This window comes from Lineus longissimus, chromosome 6 (assembly GCF_910592395.1).
Source record: "Lineus longissimus chromosome 6, tnLinLong1.2, whole genome shotgun sequence".
In the NCBI taxonomy this organism is placed as follows: domain Eukaryota; kingdom Metazoa; phylum Nemertea; class Pilidiophora; order Heteronemertea; family Lineidae; genus Lineus; species Lineus longissimus.
Window position 1 is genome coordinate 19,051,929 of NC_088313.1, and position 21,738 is coordinate 19,073,666.

The 21,738-nt window shown below is 38.1% G+C and overlaps 1 protein-coding gene across 8 annotated transcripts in view; it reads right to left on the minus strand.

Annotated features, from left to right (window-relative positions):
• LOC135489069 (Kv channel-interacting protein 1-like) overlaps window positions 1-21,738 on the minus strand; it is a 180,506-nt gene that overhangs the window by 123,656 nt on the left and 35,112 nt on the right. The window contains exon 1 of one of the 8 annotated variants that reach the window (XM_064774210.1): window positions 7,275-7,998. The exons of the other annotated variants lie outside the window; for them this stretch is intronic. Within the exon in view, the coding sequence (XP_064630280.1) occupies window positions 7,275-7,332 (58 nt within the window). The 5' untranslated portion in view covers window positions 7,333-7,998. Of the gene's footprint in view, window positions 1-7,274; window positions 7,999-21,738 lie in introns of those variants that run through there. 8 annotated transcript variants of the gene reach the window in all.

Consider the following 21,738-nt stretch of genomic DNA (forward strand, 5'->3'; position numbering starts at 1 on the left):
TGTCCGTCGAATAATGTAAGTGATATTTCTAACAGAAAGCAGCAGTAGTGGAAAATTGTTTAATTGAGTCAAAGCAAAGTTTGATAGTATAGATAAAGTTATAATCTTTAAAACATTATAGTTGTACCTACGTTTTCCTTTTGACCCCTTGACACCACCACTAGCAAACATTTTCCTCAAGGCCGCTACTGGTTTTTACAAAATATATCTTTCAAGGTCCGACGCTCATAGCAGTCAGAATGGCATATAAAAATGCTATGCGTGTATTCCTCCTACAGGTTTATTGATTGGATCCCGCTATTTTAAATATTTATCTCAACGCAGCACTTAGCGTTGTCACGGTTGTTGTCATATGAAATATGCTCCAATCAACACTAAACAAATGAGAATCGCCGCATTTGAGAGTTGTTAGTAATCGGTTGAAACCATGGAAATATAGGTAGTCGAGTGATAGGGTTTATGCAAAACTATTACCTGACCTTATATGAGTGAGAGGAGAGTATTTGGATGCAGGACGTGCTAAAAATACCTAAATCAGAGTCAATGTTTGATTAGTCCAACAAGCAAGACAATTTGATATATTGACAATCTGCTGGGTCTATTTCCTAAATCAATGCTTACCTTGTAATCGAGTGGAATCACCATTAAATGGATATGTTCTTGATTAAGGGGATATTATACTAAAAGGGATCGTGTGTCTGAAGTTCGCATGTGCGTTATTTTTCTACAACTATGGTTCAAAAAATATCCTGGCGATTACGCGCCGATTTAATTAATCTAGCCAAATTCTTAGGCGATCTTTGCAATAATTCATACCAGTTATTTGCGCGACTTAATTCGGGGCGATATTGGAGCGAATTTTGCTAGGAGGAATATGGCCTACTTAAGACTGGCATTAGCAACATTCTTTATTGGATACTAAGCTCACTTAAAATGAAATGCAATTTCCCCCCAAGGATTATGATATCTGGCAGCATAAGGGGATTTACATGATGAACATTCGCACTCACAATTCATACACTTCAAATATCACGTGCCAGTAGAGACATACCTTTGTCCACTAAAGCTCCTATTCGACACGTTTTGTAAAAGCGGCCACTCTCACTGCCGGTAGAGGTAAATGTATTGATGAACTTAAAGGGACACCATATTCCACTCATATTTGTACTGGGATTCCTTCTAAGGACAGCAAAGGGAAAAGCAAAGTCCACTCGGTCCGAAATGAGTCACAGAGATTTTTGCACACCCTGTGCAGTCTGGTTTTAAGATCTAAATTTACATGTAGATTCTCATTAAATGTTAGAACTTCTGTATTTGATATGCGTTGCACTCAAAGACGGAGAGTTAACGGTTGTGTGACCAGTGCACAAAACTTCCTTCTCAATGCACCTTTTCTCGCAAGAACTGTCAAAGAATGTATTTCCGCCAAGAAAAAGATACTGGCAAATTCACAGATTCACAGATATTAACGAATAGTCGTCTTATCAACTCCAGATTTTCGTAAAAGACAACTTAGCTTTAGTCGAACGAAATCAAAAATGGGACTGCAGCACCGAAAGACTTGAAACCTGAAACATGCGTGGTTGACTGATGTTAAAAGGATTCTTCCAGCTGATGCGAGATTCCCTGGATGCAGTCCCAGGCCAGATAACGCAAACATAACAAAAGGACCGCAGCGTCTCTCACAATAGGACATTAAACATCACAGCCTTCCTACGGATATCATATTTTTAGAACCTTGCACTTCTTTAACAATTTTTCTTAAGGGAGATATACTTTGATGGGATATTTTGAGGTACACACGGACTATATTTAGCTATCACTCTTGCAGACAGACTAAAGATAGCGTGATGTTGATGAAGGGATAAACGTATCATGTTTTTCAGTAATGTACAAGTTGATTGAGGACAGTGGCCAAATACTGATGAAATCTGCTTTGGCCTGTTTTTATCACAAAAACAAGAAATATTATTGTATTTTTGTAAAGAATCACTGGCCGCCTTAATTGCCAATGGGATATTGATGAGATGTCCATGAGAAGGTAATAACAGTTCATGTTCAATGAGACTGGGGTATATTTATAGCTTAATGTCTGGTCCATGTCGCCCTCATCAGCAATCACAGAGTCTAACGAGCTAGAAATCAATTGATACAATAGAGTATGAATAGTGCACCGAAGAGAGAATGTTGATTTGATATTAACAGCACTGTTTCAGTGAATACATTGGGGAAAAAACAGCCCTTTAGTTAGCTAGTTTTGAGTCTAAATTCTCTCACACGTACTGATTAATCTTATTGACCAATCCAGCTGACGTCAGCATTATCCGGAGAAATTAATCAATGGATATCATTGGGATATGTAAAAAAATATGATCATCCCGAGTCATTTCAGCACAATTAAAGTTGTATTTTGCAGATATCTAAAGAGAGGTAAAGTTAGGTCTTTTTTGGCAAAATGAGCTTGTTTTACGGTATGGCAACGTAGAACATCAGATAAAGCTTTTATCGTGTTCTGAACCAGACACTCCTTTTAGTGACGACAACAGTGTGACAACAACATACTTTTACCTTTTGCACCTTTGTGTCGATTGATAATGGCCACAACTGCACCCATCGTTAGGAATTTAAGCCAAGTAATGTAGTAAAACCATCCTTAATATCCAGTAACAGTTGAAAAATTCAATCAGCAGAATCAATGTTGTACTGATAACAAATTCCCAGTTGACATAAAGTTACGTCCACGATATAGAAGTAAAGGATATTACAATGTACCAAATGGATATATCCATAATGCTTCTTTAGGATAGGATGAATATCGGTGCTTCTGCTGAAAGTGAATTATCCAATTTGTAAAATGTTAAATCCACATGCACATCGTCCTAACCGAACACCAGCAACAGCTTTAAATTAGGTAGAAGGCAAATATTAAAGTTTTCTCTCTGTTAATTAATCCTTGTTGTCCAGAAATGCAAATATCCACTACATGCATGAATTAAAAGCACTTTCAAAGCATTTTGTTCGCTCAATCTTCTCCAAGGGTATAAAGTTGGCCATACGAACACCTCGATAGTATATCCAAAGACATGTAATGCTTTGAAAAAAAAACGTGAACAATGTAATAAGTTGTGTTAATCCAAGGCATACGGTGTACATTATAGTTTATCCAGTGATTTAACCGACCAAACATAGCACATAATGTTGGTCCACATATCATTTGCTATATTGCTTATAAACCTGAGCAAGTTAAGCCGCTTAGCATTTTACCATTGAGAATGCTGTGTTCAAATTATTTTTTTACCAAAAGTTAGCTTATCTCGAAAAGCAAGAACCAAATGTCCCATAAGTAGAGTAGGTGCAGATTTTCATGATAATACTTTTGCCATTTTATAAAACTCTGATAGACACATGCATTCACTGTACTCCATTCCACGGAAATTTATAGCTTCCTTTCTCAAATGAATATTTTTAAGCTTATCAGTAACGCATAAACCTGAACGGCGAAATCGTATCCTTCATGTCAAGAAACGAACAAGACTAGTGAGAATTCCTTTCACAGTTTTTATTGATAATTTAGTCCAAAAGTTCACTTCCAAAGTCAACAGAATGCTCAGAAAACCAATTTCAATTGTCGTATTTAAAATTTCTTCAGAAATCCACAATGGAAACTTTTTTATCTATCATATCATAACGAAGGACTTGTTAAGTTCGCCAACTCCAAATCTCACTTGGTCTCGCAATTACCACGTTTACAATTGATTACACCAATGAGATCGGTCCCTCTGAAAAAAAATTGTTCTCTGAAAAAAAATTGTCCTCTGAACCAATCACTGTCAACGATTTTGAAATTCAAATCTCAATGTCCAATATCACTCCTCAAATTTGTCTCGCCATCTAAGACACAACGATTATCACACTAGAGTACGTATCTTCGTATTTCATCGAAAATCAATATGCAATGTAACAACAATGTCCGCGTTCAACAAGCTCCTAGCACCGCTAATCTTACGGTCCATATCCCGTTGGCTGGTTCGGCGCAATTACCCGTCCGTCTAATCAGCTGCCGACAAACGGAAGAACGGGGAAGAAAACGTCAGAAGATTGTCTGCAACATTTGTTGGAACCGACCATTCAATAAAACTTCGGTCAGCTATGTCACCTTGACTTCTTGCACTGTCATATTTGTTGGCAGAAGACCCCGTTCCAGCGGAGTCAATAAAGAATCAATCTCCAGTCTGAATATATTCAGATCATCGATACATATTTTCTGTCTCGTTCAATGGAAGTGCAAGATTTCAAGAAGATGTTGGCATTAACTCATTCCTGTTGCCTATGTGACGGGCTGTAGAAAAATCAGATAATATGCATATTTTCAATTTCAAAGGAATTTACTCTAATAAGGAGGGGGTGCAGGTACTGGACAACCCTAACCCCTCCTTGATCTGGACTTGAATAATACAGATGGTTCCATTTCAAAATGATGAAAATATCATTTTTTTCAGAATTTTCACAAAACGCATGAATTAAATTCGGCGATTTAATGAATGGTAATCAATCTTACATTTAATAATGCCAATGGTTGAGCCACAATCAGAATCAACTGGAACTCAAAATGTGGTTCCAGTATACATGTATCATGATTGATTGGGCAATGTCACCTGGGACACATTCAGCCTAGGATCAATACCTGACCTTGTCGGGCGAGAAATTTGATATAATAATGTTAGACTTACACTGTTTTTGCTCGGCTAAGGGTTCCGTTACATTCCAAGCTGTCCCTAATAGATACCCTGGCTAAATTTATCGATACATATTGTAACACAAAACAGACCTTCAAAAGATAATATGGATCCTTGAATCGGTGATTGAATTTCACAGGACATCAATTGTGACGGAAATAAACAATGTCACCTTGAGATCTTGGAGTCAGGTGAAAAACTGACCAAATACGGTAACAGATCGATATTGAACAAACAAATCACTATACACATGGGAGACATGAAAAAATTTCTGTATCAAGGTGATATAAACGTTTCATGAAAAAACATGCCCATAGATTCGGAATAACACTTTCATTTCTAAATGAAATCTTCTCAACTTGATTGGTTATGTGTCAAGTATATGGCAAATGTAGTGGAGTGAGTGGCATTGAGTAACATTCGAGTGAAAATTCAAGGTAAGCAAATTTAGAAGTGGTGCGACTGTAAATGCTACATAGATTTCCGCGCTGATTATTGGTCTCATGACTTATTTCGTGATGCGTGCTCTCAAAACTAAATCGTTATAATGTTTGACAAAAAATCTCATATTGCGCCTTATATGAAGAGAAGCACAAAGTCTAAATCAATGATAGCGGCTGACAGTTCCAAATGATCTGATGAAGCACGGAGGTGCAAAATATGAAATTGTGTATAAAACCTTTACCCAGGAGAGCGTTTTAGCAGTCTGGAGAACTAAATAAGGTAATGAAGCCATTTAAATGAACAATTTATCCACTGCCAATTCATCCCAGCAACGGAAGGTGCCATCATTCAAAACTTAGGTAAATATGACGAGCACAGCCACTGAGACAGTGGTTGTTGGTTCGCAAAAGAAATGACTGTTATCGACTGTTCAATCGATGTGCATGTCTCAGAACAAAATATCTCAAGACGAATTAGGTACACCCAGTGGGAAGCTAGTGTCTGACGAGGTCCCTAATGAGAGATATTCGTATACGCTACTTTCACAAATTGTCTTTTCATCAGTAATGACTGGCCAGAGGAGCAACTCAAAGAAGATGATTATAGGTTCGGTGTGAATGATTGAGAGGTGATAATTGGGGCGATGGGATTGCTAGGGATCAAAGCCCGGGTACCCGGTTTGGAAACAGGAGAGGAAAGCAACCCTGGGGAAAATTGTGGTAAGGGATTAGATGTCTTGATAGAAGGCTAAAAGAGGATCAGAATGACTTAACTACTATGGAATGGAATATCATGTTGTCATTTCTGATTGTCGTGACCAAATGGCGGAAGAGCCAAAACAATACAGACCCCTAAATTATCTCACCTTCATATCTTTGAGATGGAAACTATTTACACTTGAACTAGGAGGAATGCATTTTGTACTGAATCAAACACCCCTCACTGTGCATATTAATCGCTTGAATATGATACTTTGACCCATTCAAACACCTTTCGAAATGCATCTTCGGTCAAGTGATAAAGTAGATGCCGCTACTTCTGGAAAAGGGAAAAAACTCAAGGAAGATGTTTAAAAGCCAAAAAGGTGCATTCATCTCGAGATAGACTGAAACAGCAAGCTTTTTAGATAAACTTAATGCTTCTGGCCATCACTGATCAACATGAATTGATAAGACTCCGAAATAAGCCAAGATGTGCGGCTATTGAGGGGTATACATAATGAAATTGTTACTACATGTTGTTATGACATCTATCCTATGACAAAGACCTTATCAAGAAAGCAGATTGCAACCGGTACGACGATGCCCAAGTTCCCCAAGGATGCAGCCATGCCATCTGTATTTATGATAGTGAACTTAACATTGATTTATGTATCCCATGCCTGATCCGATCGCCATCTTGCGAAAATCTGTCTCAAATTCACATGGGAGAAAAAGTGTTAAAATCAAAAAGTGAAAATCATATACCAGACCCAAGATTATTAAAGGATCTTTAGGTTTAACACCATTAAAATTTTATTTCAGACTATCTATCATTGGATTTCCGTTGTCGAGCATGCAATCCAGCTCTGTGATATTTTTCACAAGGTTAGCCTATATTATGAAAAAAAATGTGATAAAATACAACTCCAAAGCAGCATATTAAATTAAGATCGCCAACTGCTGCTTCTCAGTTAATCTCATAATAATTGAAATTATTATCCATCTTGACTGATGGCAATTTGATCCTTTTTATCAGGATGATCAGTCATGCCTAGTCTTGAACTTTGAGCCTATACTCTTAAATCCAACTTTTCTTTGCAATGACACACGAGTAAATGTAGCCTTCAGAAGCCATTTTCAGTAGACTCACACTTCTTGTCAGAATTTATGTCAGCGCCGTAGCATTTCATTACACCATGATTCAACTTTAATAGTCAAAACCTTGGGAAAACTTCTCTTCGATGGCCATATTCATATTACATTGCCCTTTGTTCTATTCTGGAATGATCTGTGAATTTGACTCTCGGGACACTGTCGGAACATATTTTCATGAAAAGATGCTATCATCTTATAAATTTATCATGCAAGTGATGCACACATGAAACCAACTCACCTTTGTGGAATATATAACGATCTAAGAGCCTCATCACGTAGCCACAGACGGCTCCCATCTTGGTCCTCCTACCGCGCCGGTGATGATGATGGTGCTTGTGGTAGGATCGGTTCTTTCCGACGGGCCTCTTCTCGGCAGCCGGGATACTTGCAGTAACACGTGTGAACTGTAACGCAGCCAGGATGCTCTGTTAAAACGTCCCTTGATAAGAGGAAAGTCCACAAAACAACATTGGTTTATTTGCGGCGAAGCAGCACATCTACGAGTCACAATTTGTGCGTTGCTTTAGTGGTCCCTTGATTTGATTATTTGACAAGACAAGTGCGCAGTGAACTTTATCTTTAACACCCGCCACCTAAACACACAGACTAGGCAATGAATGATAACCAGGCAATGTCATTTCCAATAAGCACATGATAAATATAATGCCTGATGATAGCAAAGCCTGAACAATCAAATTTGTTACGTCGTTTAATGATGTCACTGGACAGTGTACCACTGCGTTGCATCCGTAGTGTAATGAAGAGCACACAGAGCATTGTCTCTACGAGTTCGTCAACTCAATTCTTCGTGCATTCTTCGAGTGACATTACACTCTAACAGAAGCGGAAATAGTCCATCCTAGAAATCCACAATTATTTTAGATAGGCTGACCAAATCACCATGCCAATACTAATATTACTATGTGTTCCAAAATAAATGCTAGCAATGACTGTCTCTTAGAAAATCAGCATAAAACATCTTTAGCTATAAGCTGGCCACACGAGACATTGTATATACGTTAGTCAGACATTTAGCTTAGTTCTACACACACTGCAACACCCAACACTTCACTGAGCCAAACACTGGCAATTCCATATCATAAAACATTCGTTGACAGCAAAAAATTATCGACAATGCTTGCTAAGACCCCTCACAATTTATCTGTTATTAAACTGTCAAACTGTCATGCTTTCAAAGTCAAATTCTTCAGAAAGGATTAAAGTTTGTAATCATTTTTCCATTTGCTATGTCACGAGGTTTAATTTGATTGTGCTTTGTGCATTGTCACATGATATAACCACTGCATACTAAAGCTATGGTGATGAGAGCCCTACCTGTACCAGTTCCAAGTCCTCTCCATCGGGTGAATCCTAAACTGAGCAAGCTATCCTCGGTTTTTGTCTGAACCACAATATATCATTTGCAGTTATCCTCTATGAATTATGAACAAACCCGAAGTTTTGTTATAAAATTATAGGCTAATATAACGAGTTGATACTTGGCGAAACTCAACGTGAATGTGAACAAGTCTTCATGCTACGGGATGTTGACATTTCAAGGACTGGTAGACAAGATTAATAAAACTTTGAGATGAAGCACTGAAATCTCCAGGCTTCTTAACCACCGAATCAAACATACAGGCAATGTGTTTCAATATCCGATAGTGTTAACTTCCAAATCAAACTATGCTGAATCCAAAACAGATCACTGATTTAAATCCATTGAAAGAAGTCCCACGATTAGGGCAGCATAAATGTTATTACTGGAGAAGACCCAAAAACAACTCCATTAGTGACAAAATGGATAACAAAATCCTCTAACTCAATGTTTTGATAACTAAGTCCTCTAACAAAATGTTTTATTTTTGGATTCATTTTTTGTCCATGTTCTCAATAATTTCGTTTTGAAGCATTTAGTGTAGAAGCTTTAATGTCAGGAATCACATTCCAGGTCAGAAGGCACTAGCTAATCCAACGAATCCAGAGTTGTCAAGATTGTGTTGTCCAGACCTGTCTTTAGCCTACAGCCACAACAATAGGCTAGTCACGTCCTCTAAAACATTATTCCTTCGGTTGCTCATAAGTCTCCTCATTTCCTACTACATTTAGATGGTAATGTCCCATGTTATCCAGCAAACATAGACCATTTAGAACTATCCATGAACTATCCATGAAAAAAATCATCAATTTGGCGAAATTAGCGTTTACGGCGAATCTCCAACTGCAGAGGTTTAATTAGATTGTGCTTTTCACTTGTGATGCAATACAGGCAAACTATTATGCCCTAGTGACAGAATTGCTGTAAACTGTCTCGGATTCGTAACGGTGGGAACATGTTATTTTGTCAGTAACAAGAGTGTTAAGTGCAAGAGATTATGAAATATGGTATCCTGAGACTAACTTAATCTGTCGCTTCAAAGAACTCACACAGCTAACAGACAGTTGACAATAATTATGCCAAATTGCCACTTAATAAAGGAAGCTGAGGGACCCTCTATATTCACCAACATAAGGTCAATTGTCATAGGAATTAACAAGCTATGCACACGCGGGATCTGGAAGTTTTCCAGATATTCTGACACCAGTGTCTATTGAACGACCTTAAACAATCTCCTGGTTTACCGACGAAATCGGCGACCGCGCTTTCCATCACAAGTATCATGATGTCTCATGGCTTCGTCGCAGCGATAGAAGCCGCTTATTTGCGGAGTGCTTAGGAAGGAACAACCAAGGCAAAAACCTAGCCTAGGATGGTGCCGGTAAAACCTATTAAGTCAGATAATATCGATAATACAAAATAGATTAACAGAAATATCCGAGTAGCTTATCGTCTTAAAGCAATGGATGTCTACTTAAAGCGAGAATATTAATTGTCCTTTTACTTTCATAGCCATTAAACATCTTTCTGTATCTATTATCATACATTGTTAATTCAAGAATAAGGTCTTGTACTCCTGGCCTTGCAATGGGTCCTTAATTGAATGGAACTTCTTGCAAACACTTCGCAGTCACAATAATCACACTCTTCATGTCATTGTTAGCACACTTTTTGATGACACGTAGCATTTGCCCTCCCAGCTACACCACTACACTGGATCTGTCCAAGACTTATGCTATGGTCTCACTGGCATATTTCAGCGTTTCGAGTACGCACTAACCAATACACGAAATTACATTTGCGGAAACAACAAGGGTACATTGGCTATCATCAGCATAAAACTCCCATTTCACCACGACAATGCATTATACATTCTGACCACTTCATCAAAAGTATATCTTACTCAAGGAATACCATCCTGGGCTCTCATTTCCGCTTGTCTAGGGAATTGTAGCTTTTGATACTAGTATTGGCAGAGTGTTTTAGGGTGTTATCAAGGACCAAATGCTTCAGTCAGCGGTTCAAGTTACAATCACGAGAGCATATCAAGTTTAAGTAGAAGCCAACAGGTGCAGTAGTGAATATAATCCATACAACACTCTTTTGAGGACTTTGAATACCTTTTTCTAATGGCCTCTGGTCCTTTCGCCAGGGCAATGCAGTTGACATTACCAGCCCCTGTTTATTATTACTGACGACCACAACTGCACATCTGGCGTGAGAGTGTCCATGCCACCTCATGGCAAGAGTTGCTAATTAGTCGTTTGTGGAACCGGGTAGCCCCAGCGGTCACATCAAGCCCGATGTATTACTTGTCATTTTGTAATCTGTTGATTCACACACTTGCAACATCATCCCCCGATACCTTTCAGGCCTTTCTATTTGAACTTTTTTATCTGATAACGAATCCCCAGGGTCACATCACTGCAACTTGATCGGCTGGCGATCACTGCAGTAATGACCGACCATGTCTTAGCACATGCTACATTGTTCTTTCGACCAAATTACAACATAGGCTACCTGGTGGTATCCAAAGTCTGTAGGCTGCAGTGCCTTCCAAGCATGGCTCAAATGCAAGATCTCGATAAAATGCTGGGGGTAACCTCATCTCGAGGCACACTCCGACATCCGACATCCCTACTGTGATCTATAACGTTTTACACTAGGACCACTCTATGGAGGGCAACCTTGGAACTGACAAATACTGTCCCTAGGGAGGTGTGCTGAATACATACCAAGAATCAACCCATGTTAGATCAAAGTACTGTCTTCTTAGGGGAGGTGTCCTACAAAGAGAGGTGTCCCCTCATAGAGGTTCACTGTACCTTTTTTTGTAATATATATTTTTATTTCCCTAGTACTTTCTTTTTTACATTTTACATTTTACATTTTACATTTTTCTTTTTTTCTATATTTACATTTCATGATTTCATGAGAAAAAAAACAACAAAAAACAACAAAAAAAACAACCTTTTAGTGGAGGCGGAGTATGGAAAGGGTAAAATGATTATTAGTATTCTTTAAAGTCCTTAATTATACATAGGGAAAGTTTTGAAATATAAAAGTGCACTATTGGTGCATGTGCAGAGGTGCAGGTGCATGAACGGTTCACTGTAACTTGATTTAAGGGATGGAAACATCATCTTACTTCGATTCGCCTAATTGTGACGCTGCTCCAAGTGATACCAATTACATTTTTCTTCATATCACCACTTAAAGATCAATGACATGAGCGATAGGGTTAACCTAACAGATTTCCAATACCCATATTAGTTCAGCAATACAATATCCATTCACTAAATTTCTATCAATATTGCAAAAATTCCAATGCCCAGGTTTCAGGAAGTCTAAGTTTATATATTGATTTGTGTTCTTTAACTGCTGCAACTATTTTAAATCATAATTCAATGCAGTTAGTATAACATAGACTTTTATTTTGAAAATCTCATAATCTCATATTCCACATGCGTTTTTTTGGAATTATTGCCCAGGGTTTATTTTAGATCTGTAAATTGAGTCATCCGATAATTAAATGTACAGTAAACGGAAGAGCAAATACATGTAAGTATTGAAGGTTTTTCACTCTAAAAGATTACTGCACCGCATTCAATGAAGAAGGGAGAACAAGCATGGGCTGTGTTTATCAAATTGAAACACATCACAATGATGTAAACACAATGCATATCAATGCATTCTCTATTGGAGAAACCAAGTGATAATTCCGATAACGTTTATAGTGAAGGGGCATTCAATGTGGGAACGGTGTCATATGTTCCTCGAATCTCCCACGGCTTCTTATATGCTCATCAACTGGCCTTCTAGACATCATCAATGGCATTCTCTAATCCTACAGCTTTTAATTAATCCAGACAGTGTTCTAATTAAAAAAGGCTTATTAGTGGCCGTGCCATTTACTTGATCTCAGCTGGATAGGAACATCAATTTCTTGGTTGTCAGTCTTGCACTTTGCACTTTGCACTTAAATGACGATTCAGACGTCCAAGCTGAGGATCAAAGAGATGTTATTATTACTTCCCGAATCGGCGACAACCTGCAGAATAGAGATCCTCACTTTACTGCATGATTACTAATATCATAAACCGTTTTGTTGCCATGCAGCAAGGTCATTCATGCTATAAAATCATTTGACCACAATCATCATGGGTTGTTTCATCAAGCTCTAGTCCATAAAATGCAATCAACAGGCCATCAAGGGAATATAGTAATTATTAAATGCTTTATAGATTGGTCAGGTGTGATATTGAGATTTGCCTTGGTTACTACATGTAGGCTACTACATACAGGCCGTAGTGACCGAGTAATGACCTTGACTGTGGCACAAGAGGGCGGAACATGGAATCTATTTGGCATGAACTCATTGAAACATAAAGCTTAAAGTAAGAGTCAAATGAGATAATGCACACTTTCATGTAAATTTCTGCAGCACCTTCTGCACAGAAAACTCTGTACACTACATTAGTGCTGCCAAACTATTTACCTAAGACACTCTTCCTTAAAATCTCCTGTTCAATATCTGGCAAAAAGCTCTGTAGTTGTAGGCATATGCTATTATATGCTATAATATGTCACAATTTGTTTGTCGGAAGATATACAGCCTACTCCAAGATCGCTAGTCAAAACTTTTAAGTGATGCGCCAAGGTAACATATGATATCTTTTCGCGTCAACCTTAACCTTTTCTTAATTTTCTATGCATTCTGAAACACCATTTTATTCTAGGAAATTGTTGTTAAAATTATGGTTTTTCATTTTGATTTATCATCATAGTTAATTATGGTAATTAGCACTCATCAATCAAGCGAACACGTCGTAAACAATGCTGATGACTTCTTTAAGTTAAGTGCTTCCCCTTCATACGATTTTATAGATCCTGATCACCGGAAACTACACATAACTATTTTGAGCAATACCGAGTAACAATGCTGTTGTGGGAGGACAGTTTTTTTGGGGAAACTTGGTTCCACAGAGAATTAGGAAATTTCCTCTCTTTCCATCTTAATCTTACCGATCCCATGAGGATGTGAACTTACTATTATTATAAGGTGCAAGTGGCCAAGAATCAAAAGCCATTCTGACACACCCTTGGCAGCCATGATAACCGGTGTGCATAGCCTGGAAATCTATCAGTGCCAACAAAAAAGTCACAACAGCACAGGCAAAGTTATCAAAGGACTTCATTTGAGCATTCAACTCCAAAATCATTCAGCAAACATATCGACCCAATCCACTTGAAGAGTCATTCATAAAAAACGTGTTAGATATTGATGTGTGATGCTATTTCAGTTTCAGCTGCTGATGCACTTAAAAGTCATGACGCTTTCACTGTCATCATGACCTGGATCGATTTAAAACTGTTCATCTTGTACAACTCTTCAACATAGTGCAGGAAAGAGCATCCCAGTCATACATGTACCAATATCCTGTCAGTATTGGCGTGCTATTTTTAAGAAAATCACACATTTCAAACGAAATTGCCAGGGTTATTACTCTCATATCCCTTTTAAATGGATTTGTATTTGTGTAGCTCAGTCTCAAAGGAAGCACGCTGTAAATTCAGTCCTCCCTCGAGATTTAGTCCTTGCCTACTATTCAAAGATTGTTCAGGGGTACATGATTAACAATAGAATGATCATACAATAGAATGATCATACAATAGAATGATCATACAATAGAATGATCATACAATAGAATGATCATACAATAGAATGATCATATAGAATGATCATACAACAGAATGATCATACAATAGAATGATCATACAATAGAATGATCATACAATAGAATGATCATACAATAGAATGATCATACAATAGAATGATCATACAATAGAATGATCATACAATAGAATGATCATACAATAGAATGTTTTGTAAGACCGGACCTCTGTATACAGGTCTAAGATCCATGACACACTGAAGCTGTCAAGTGTATAATACGTGGCAGCATTTATATTGTTGGTCACTGAATGTGAATGAGAGCCATGATTGATAGGCTAATAGTGGCCTGAGTTAATGGTAGGTCGACATCCTCAAGGGATCGGTAAATATCCTAAGATGGAAATGAAAGAGGTAGACCACTTAAAGACCTTCTACATCTTCTGATAGCTCTTCTTCAACAATCTGACTTTGCCCTGGTGACCGGGTTTCGGGGGACTAATATCGTGATATGGACAACTAAAGCACTGGACCCAGACCACTATTCAGCCAGATGTATTCTCCTGTAATTTTGGTAAACATGCAAAAACTTGCATTTTCCTCAGAAAGCCAACTTGGCAAAGACAGTTGGAAATAACAACATAAAACTAATACATCAACCCATAGTGCTCTAAACTTCCAGGACACCAAGCCAATAACTCTTCAACACTTAGTTCTCGCATCTGATCAAATGAATTATGGATAAGCATATCAAGACTTGACATTTTCATTCTAGAACAGGTAATACACGGATGAAGTGATTGGAAGTTGCCAGGGAATAAGGATTCAAAGCAGGAAATGTGACATCAACATTTGTCACAGTTTCGATATTATTACAACTGCTCAAGTGTCAGACTTCGAAATGGTATTTTTGGCTTCATGAAATCAAAGGACAGCTTAATAGCAGGTGGTGTCCCTCAACCTGTGAAGTGTTGAGTAACAAAAGCAGCTCAACATCTTGCTCACAGTATTACAGTTTATACCCTTTCCGTCCAAGCTGCAATGTCAGTGGACACTGTCACTTGGTTCGTTAAATCATAATGAATTGTAAGCACAGTCTTGTAAAGCGACGTATATCAAAGAGAGCAGAGCCTTGACATTTTGCATTAGACACAAATTCCAAACTTGCCGACAGCACGAGAAATTCGCTTCCAAGTTGATATAGGGTGTGAAACCCAAGTTGGGAATCAGCACAGATAGCTAGTAAATTAGAGAAAGATCCATGGAATGATGTTGATTTTCTGAATAGCGCCTGACACTATAAATGGGAAACAAATCAAGATAACTCATTTTAGCGAAAGTGGATAGCGTAGCGCTTGGTTCTTGATTAATCAGCAGTGGTACTCATATTGAGTCAGGGGCTTTTTTTATGTCCATTTGGTGTTTACAGGCATAAGGCAGGTACTAATGAGCCATTTCTACACTAATCAATAAATAATTTCATGAGTTAATGGCCAGTCATGCCGGTTGGCAAGAAAAGTACAGAATGCCTTGTAGCACCATCGCTACAGCATGGTTTTTGCTGCCAGGCAACATGGCCTATTCTCTTCCTATAGTAGATAAACAGAGGAAATGATTGCCAGGTACTTCATCATGTTGTGGTTTTAAATTCACCACATCAATCAGAGGTCCATCATTCAGGTTAAGCCATACTGACAATATTGGCGTATAAAAAGGATTAGGGATTTTCAAGGTTGCCATCAACAGGTGTTTTATATAATGAACACAATTTGTAAACTTTGCTCTGATGGATGATGATCTTTCCTGCGACGCCAAGATAGACAAAAAATGTGGTAACTAAAGGTGGTCGGGAAGTCTGGGATGGACACACATTTTTTAGAAGAATTTGGGTAAACTTCGTAGGGAAAAACATTGTGCTGCTGTTTGTCGAAGTAGCGAATCCATTTTTCTAGTTTTGATATTGTTTTCTTGCCTAATGCCTAACCCGAGACATGACATCACAGCTGCGTTACGTCAATGTCAATATTTGATTCAAACCTAAGACTTTTGCTGACGGAAACTGCCAAAGACAATAGATTCGAAAATAAGTAACTTAGGAAACATAGGTGCAGTATCTTTCTAATCACGGACTGTTTCTGTAGCCTGAATCTTGCTGATAACTACTTTGCATCCAAACACACTATCAAGAAATTAAACAGTAATTACAGTTTGCAAGCCCCAGATCTCCCAATGGTTTGTCTAATTCCATTAAGTTTACAATTGGGAAGACTGGGGATAAAGACTCTCACTTTGTCATGCATGGGCAACCTCAGTGTCACAGAGCAACTGAATTCAGACTCAATAATTCATTGTTGTCAAAAGACCAAACATACTCTCCTCCTTTGATTCACACAGTTAAACAAACATGTACTTTTTATGCAGTCAGTTAATTACTTAGCTGTTTATTTGTGGTGGTCCATATATTGGACAAATGGACTTCACCATATGTAAAGTTATAACCTCATTTTGAACCAAACTGTAACACACACCAAGCAGGTGATGATTACAAGGAATATTTACTCAATGTGAGTTGTTGATAACCACGATCATGTCACATATCCGGCTTGTGAGCGCCATTGATATTACCGAAGGATAATATTGACTAGTTGCATTGTCAAAACATATCAGTTAATCATTGGAGGTAAAGAGCAATAAACATGGATCTGCTGCTGTACTCATGGTCATGTATCTTGTCCTTGTTGGCAGACTTCACGTAAAAAGATGGAATTATCAGAGCAACACTGATATTGAGGTTTGACCAATTGACTGATAATAGAGATATCTATTAAACAACCTTGAGCTGACTAATTTCTGTGGCAAAGAATCTGCAGTGGAGATAGAATATCTTAATGGCATCAATGGCAGTGACTTTAGATTTGTCAAAATGTCGTTTAAAAACGCCAGTACCCATTCTCCAGAATATCATCACATAAGTTCACAATGGGATCATTGATATTTTGAGTGCAGTTAACCTCCGTTTATAAAATCAGCCCAGTGTATATTTCATAAAACAGAAGCCAGAACCAGAAGCTGTTGTTTCCTGGTAATGCAATTTATGAGGGATACGAACAATGACATTATATTGGCACATTGGTGCAGTAGTTGGCATTCTTCAGATGCTGTGATCGATGGGCTACGTTCTACTGAAGAGTCTTGTTATGCCACAAGTAACGTAATCTAATACGAGAATATGACTGAGAAGAATTATTCAGTGTTTCTGTCATATGGCAAGAGATGCTGTGATTTCTGAATGCTGTTAAAATGCGAGACATGTCTTGATGTTGTTGTATTACCCAAGGACTGCTTGGGTCCTTTGAAATCTTCCATTAAAAGTTCATCAAAAATTCATATCAAGCATCCTCTATTGGATCAATATGAAGAAAGAGAGCATCACCATATGAACTGAAACTCGGCTGTGATGGATGATTTCTGTGGTTATGTTTTGTCGTTGAAACTGATAGGCCCCTGGGAGGAGCTGATAGTTAATTTGAATGACAACAGGTTTCAGTGTGCAGTTGTCGTGAACCCATACAGGTAATCATGCAGTAACTCAGCCATATTTACTACCAACCACTCAAATTCACATCAGGCAGTATATCATTGTTTAGTAACCATTGCTTTATTACTCAATTAAGATAATTTTTTAACAACACGCGTAATGGGTACTGTATGATTAATGAAAAGTCACCAAAAACATTAAAGAAAATTTTGAGATAAATGCAGCTGCCTTGTATGATAAATTGATTGAGTTTGTTTAGGTGGCATGTCTTAAACGCTGGTGAGCTATCAACTGGCGCCAAAATGGACAAAAGCAGTGAGGAATGTTCATTCCTTGGTTCCTACTATACAGAAAGGAGTCTGGATTCAGCTGGGAAATTGATGTAAAGCATTTCGAGGCAGTACAAAAGCAGATAAGGTATCACAATTACAGCCCCAGTAACATTACAGTAGCCGAGTGTCCGAAATAGAGCTACCTTCTTAGTTGCCACAGAAAATGTACCATAACGTTCTACCAACTCTAGCAAAACTTTGCACTTTTTGCAAAACTGGCAATTTGTCCAGTCATGTATTGGGTGGGGATGGTAGTCAAGATGCCTCTCATATATGACAACACCGCACCATAAAAACAACTAAGTTGCATTTGATAACTCGTTGAAAAAATAGACATACATGTACAGCCTATAGTATCCTCTAGTTTTATAGATGAATGGCACGTGTATGATAAATTGGGTGTGGGCATCTGAATGACCAGCCTGACCAAAATATCAGTAACAACACAACTTTCAGGGAAACCTCCTAATCATGAACCGTGTTATCTGACTACTGGAAATGGTTTTAGACTGGCCGAAGTATCTAAAGTTGTGGGAATTATTGCCACAACTTAGCTATGCCTGCGGTAGCATACATTTTCCAAGGATACAGCATTCCAAAATATAGACTAGTTGTACAGCTTCCCAAACTGATTATACTTATGCCCATTCAAAAAGGTTTTTACATTCAGATTATATTTTTTTACATTCCGATATTCAGATATTCTGAATACAACAACATATTTCGCCAAATTGATGATCAAGATACTTCGATATCAACACAACAAACCTGCAGTATGCTATTTATAGAATGATCCCGGAAAATAAATAAATCCACATGCGGTAAAAATTTATCCACTAATCTCTGGATAAATCCAATGCAACTTCGAAGTTTACAGATCTCGACATATCCGGTTAAACTTCATCATATTCCATTAGCTTATGCAGCTTCAAATTATTATAACATACAAATATCCGAACTTTGAAATGAAATTGAAACTTTAAATACACGATCACAGTGTGATGGTAATCTGTGATTGGTTAGCAAGTGCCATTAGTTGTAGATGGTTTAAACCTGTGGCGTAAACCAGCAGCACAAACTAAGCCATCATAGCGAATGGGCATGGTTCCAGACATAACTAATGCTTCATGACGTATGCAGCTGTATTGATAAATGAGAGGAGTATGATGTGATTTGATTGCAGCTAAATGGCAGGTATGAACTGATCAGGAATAATGAGTTTGCTCTCAATGACGTTTTGCTTCCGAATGCGAGGAAGTGGCAAAGGGACTGCGGCTCATATACACAGGCTGTTATTTTCAAAAAAAGAGTTCGTTATCCATGTTATTGAGCGTATAGTATTCAAAGTCACCTTCTACATGCATATTGAAGTCCAACGCACTCTCGCCACAGCTGAGTCTGATTCAACTGCAGTGGGAAACTTTGTGAGGCTTGACGCTTTGTGTTCAGTTACTGTCGAAAACTTACATCAATGTTCACCCAACGCCAGTGAATGAGGTGCGATATCCTGTGTTTATGACAGTTTCAGGCTGTAAGTGCAAACTAAGCTCTCATGTCCATTCAGAGCAAAAGAAATCACAACTTATTTTGTTTACTAACATTGCAGGTCCAGCCCTACAAAATTAAAAATGCATCTTTTACACAGCAGCCCACACCCGGCACACACTGTCAATTGGTGATGATGCCAGTACTGTGATAGCAACTAACGAGCCACGCGTCTAATTCATTATTCACATCATAAATTTGACCAGGTATGAATCATAATCGCCTCTGTTTGCATGTGGCATTCTACCATGCATTAGATATGAGATGAACAAATTGTGTTGACATTTAAGTTAAAACCCATGGTACTTCAATGACTTAGAATAGGACTGCCTAATGGTTTGGAGGTCATTTCAACAGAAACACATGGTATTTCAATGACTTAGAATAGGACTCCTAATGGTTTGGAGGTCATTTCAATAGAAACACCTGGTACTTCAATGACTTAGAATAGGACTCCTAATGGTTTGGAGGTCATTTCAATAGAAACACCTGGTACTTCAATGACTTAGAATAGGACTCCTAATGGTTTGGAGGTCATTTCAATAGAAACACCTGGTACTTCAATGACTTAGAATAGGACTGCCTAATGGTTTGGAGGTCATTTCAATAGAAACACATGGTACTTCAATGACTTAGAATAGGACTGCCTAATGGTTTGGAGGTCATTTCAATAGAAACACATGGTATTTCAGTGACTTAATATAGGACTACCTAATAGTTTAGAGATAATTTCAAAAGAAACACATGTAATCCCATGACTTAAAATAGAACTGCCCAGTGGTATAGAAGTCAATTCAATAGAAATATGTATGAATACATGGCACTTCAATGACTTTGAGAAGGAGTGTCTTGCTTAAGTGGTCACTCCGGTTGAATCACATGATTCACCTCACTCAGAAAAGGTGTGCGTAATGGTACCGAGGTCAATTCGGAAGAAACTCATGGTATTCGAGACTTGACTGGTGGAAATCAAGTGATTTTGTGTTTGAATACATATTCCTGTCTGAAGCGTTACCACAATTAACAGATCATTCCCCTGGTATCATGATTGTTCAGTCGATTCTATGCCGACCCAAACCATGATCCTTACATGTTATTGATCTGATTGATACAGCACCCAACTGCCCTGCATCGAGGCACCAGTATGTATCATGAATGAGCACGAGATATACATCAACAATGTACCAAGCATTGAGTGACAAAACTAAAATCTATTTCTAACTTGAAAGCTATTTCCAGCATTTAAGTCTGGAGGGAAAACGGATTTTTATCGAAATGAATACATGCAGTTGATTCTTTTCAAAGCATAATTCAGACAACAACTGATTGAATTAAAAGTTTCTCTCAAAACAAACTTGGAAAAATGGAGAATTACATTCAGTGTGATTCATCATGGCAAAACAAAATGCATTGAAAGTTTCCCTCTTCATGGACATGCACATACAGTGGAAGCCCGATTATTAGTTTCAACTGTAGTAACTGCCAGTAAAAAAAATTTCATATGGATTCTCATGATCGAAACTGTCTTCAATATCAAATGGAACATACTTTGCATAGTACTTTATTCACACCGATATGATGTGTGAAAATCTATCAGCAACATAATAAGAGTTAGTCCCAGAAGAGCGATTAGTGGGATGTGATGAAAGATTTATAATGTAGAGGTGAATTAGATCATCACAAACAGTTTGCTAATGTGTTCACTTGGTAATCGTTCGTATCATTAGATTGAGAAATGGGCTAATGATGTTATCACGCACGGTAGATTTTCACGGAATTCGCGCCTTCATATCAATTCCTCCTTCATCCGAAGTGGCTACCACGGGGTGTCCCAAAATTGTTTCTCTTGCAAGGAACTCACAAGTTAGTCTCCAAACGGGTTTCAAATCCATGCTCCTTGGTGGCAAGGGTTGTTTTTGGAAGTGCATGTAAACATCCATCAACCACTAACAATTTGGCAGCATCAACATCTGGCTCATTTTATGTAAGTGGCTGCAAGACTCATTTGGAACATTTAGCAGCTGCAACTATATACTGCTTCTTGTAAGGATGAAGTTGTCAACTACAATAATAATTCACATCATATACATGTATGTCGCTGCACGTGCTGTAATAGTGGTGTATTCCCAGGCTCATGTGTTAATGTTATGGTCAATCAAGACTATCACGCGAACTGTTTCTCATGCATCAGGGACATTCATTAGCAACGAGGCATATTTAGTCCTGCTAATCAGT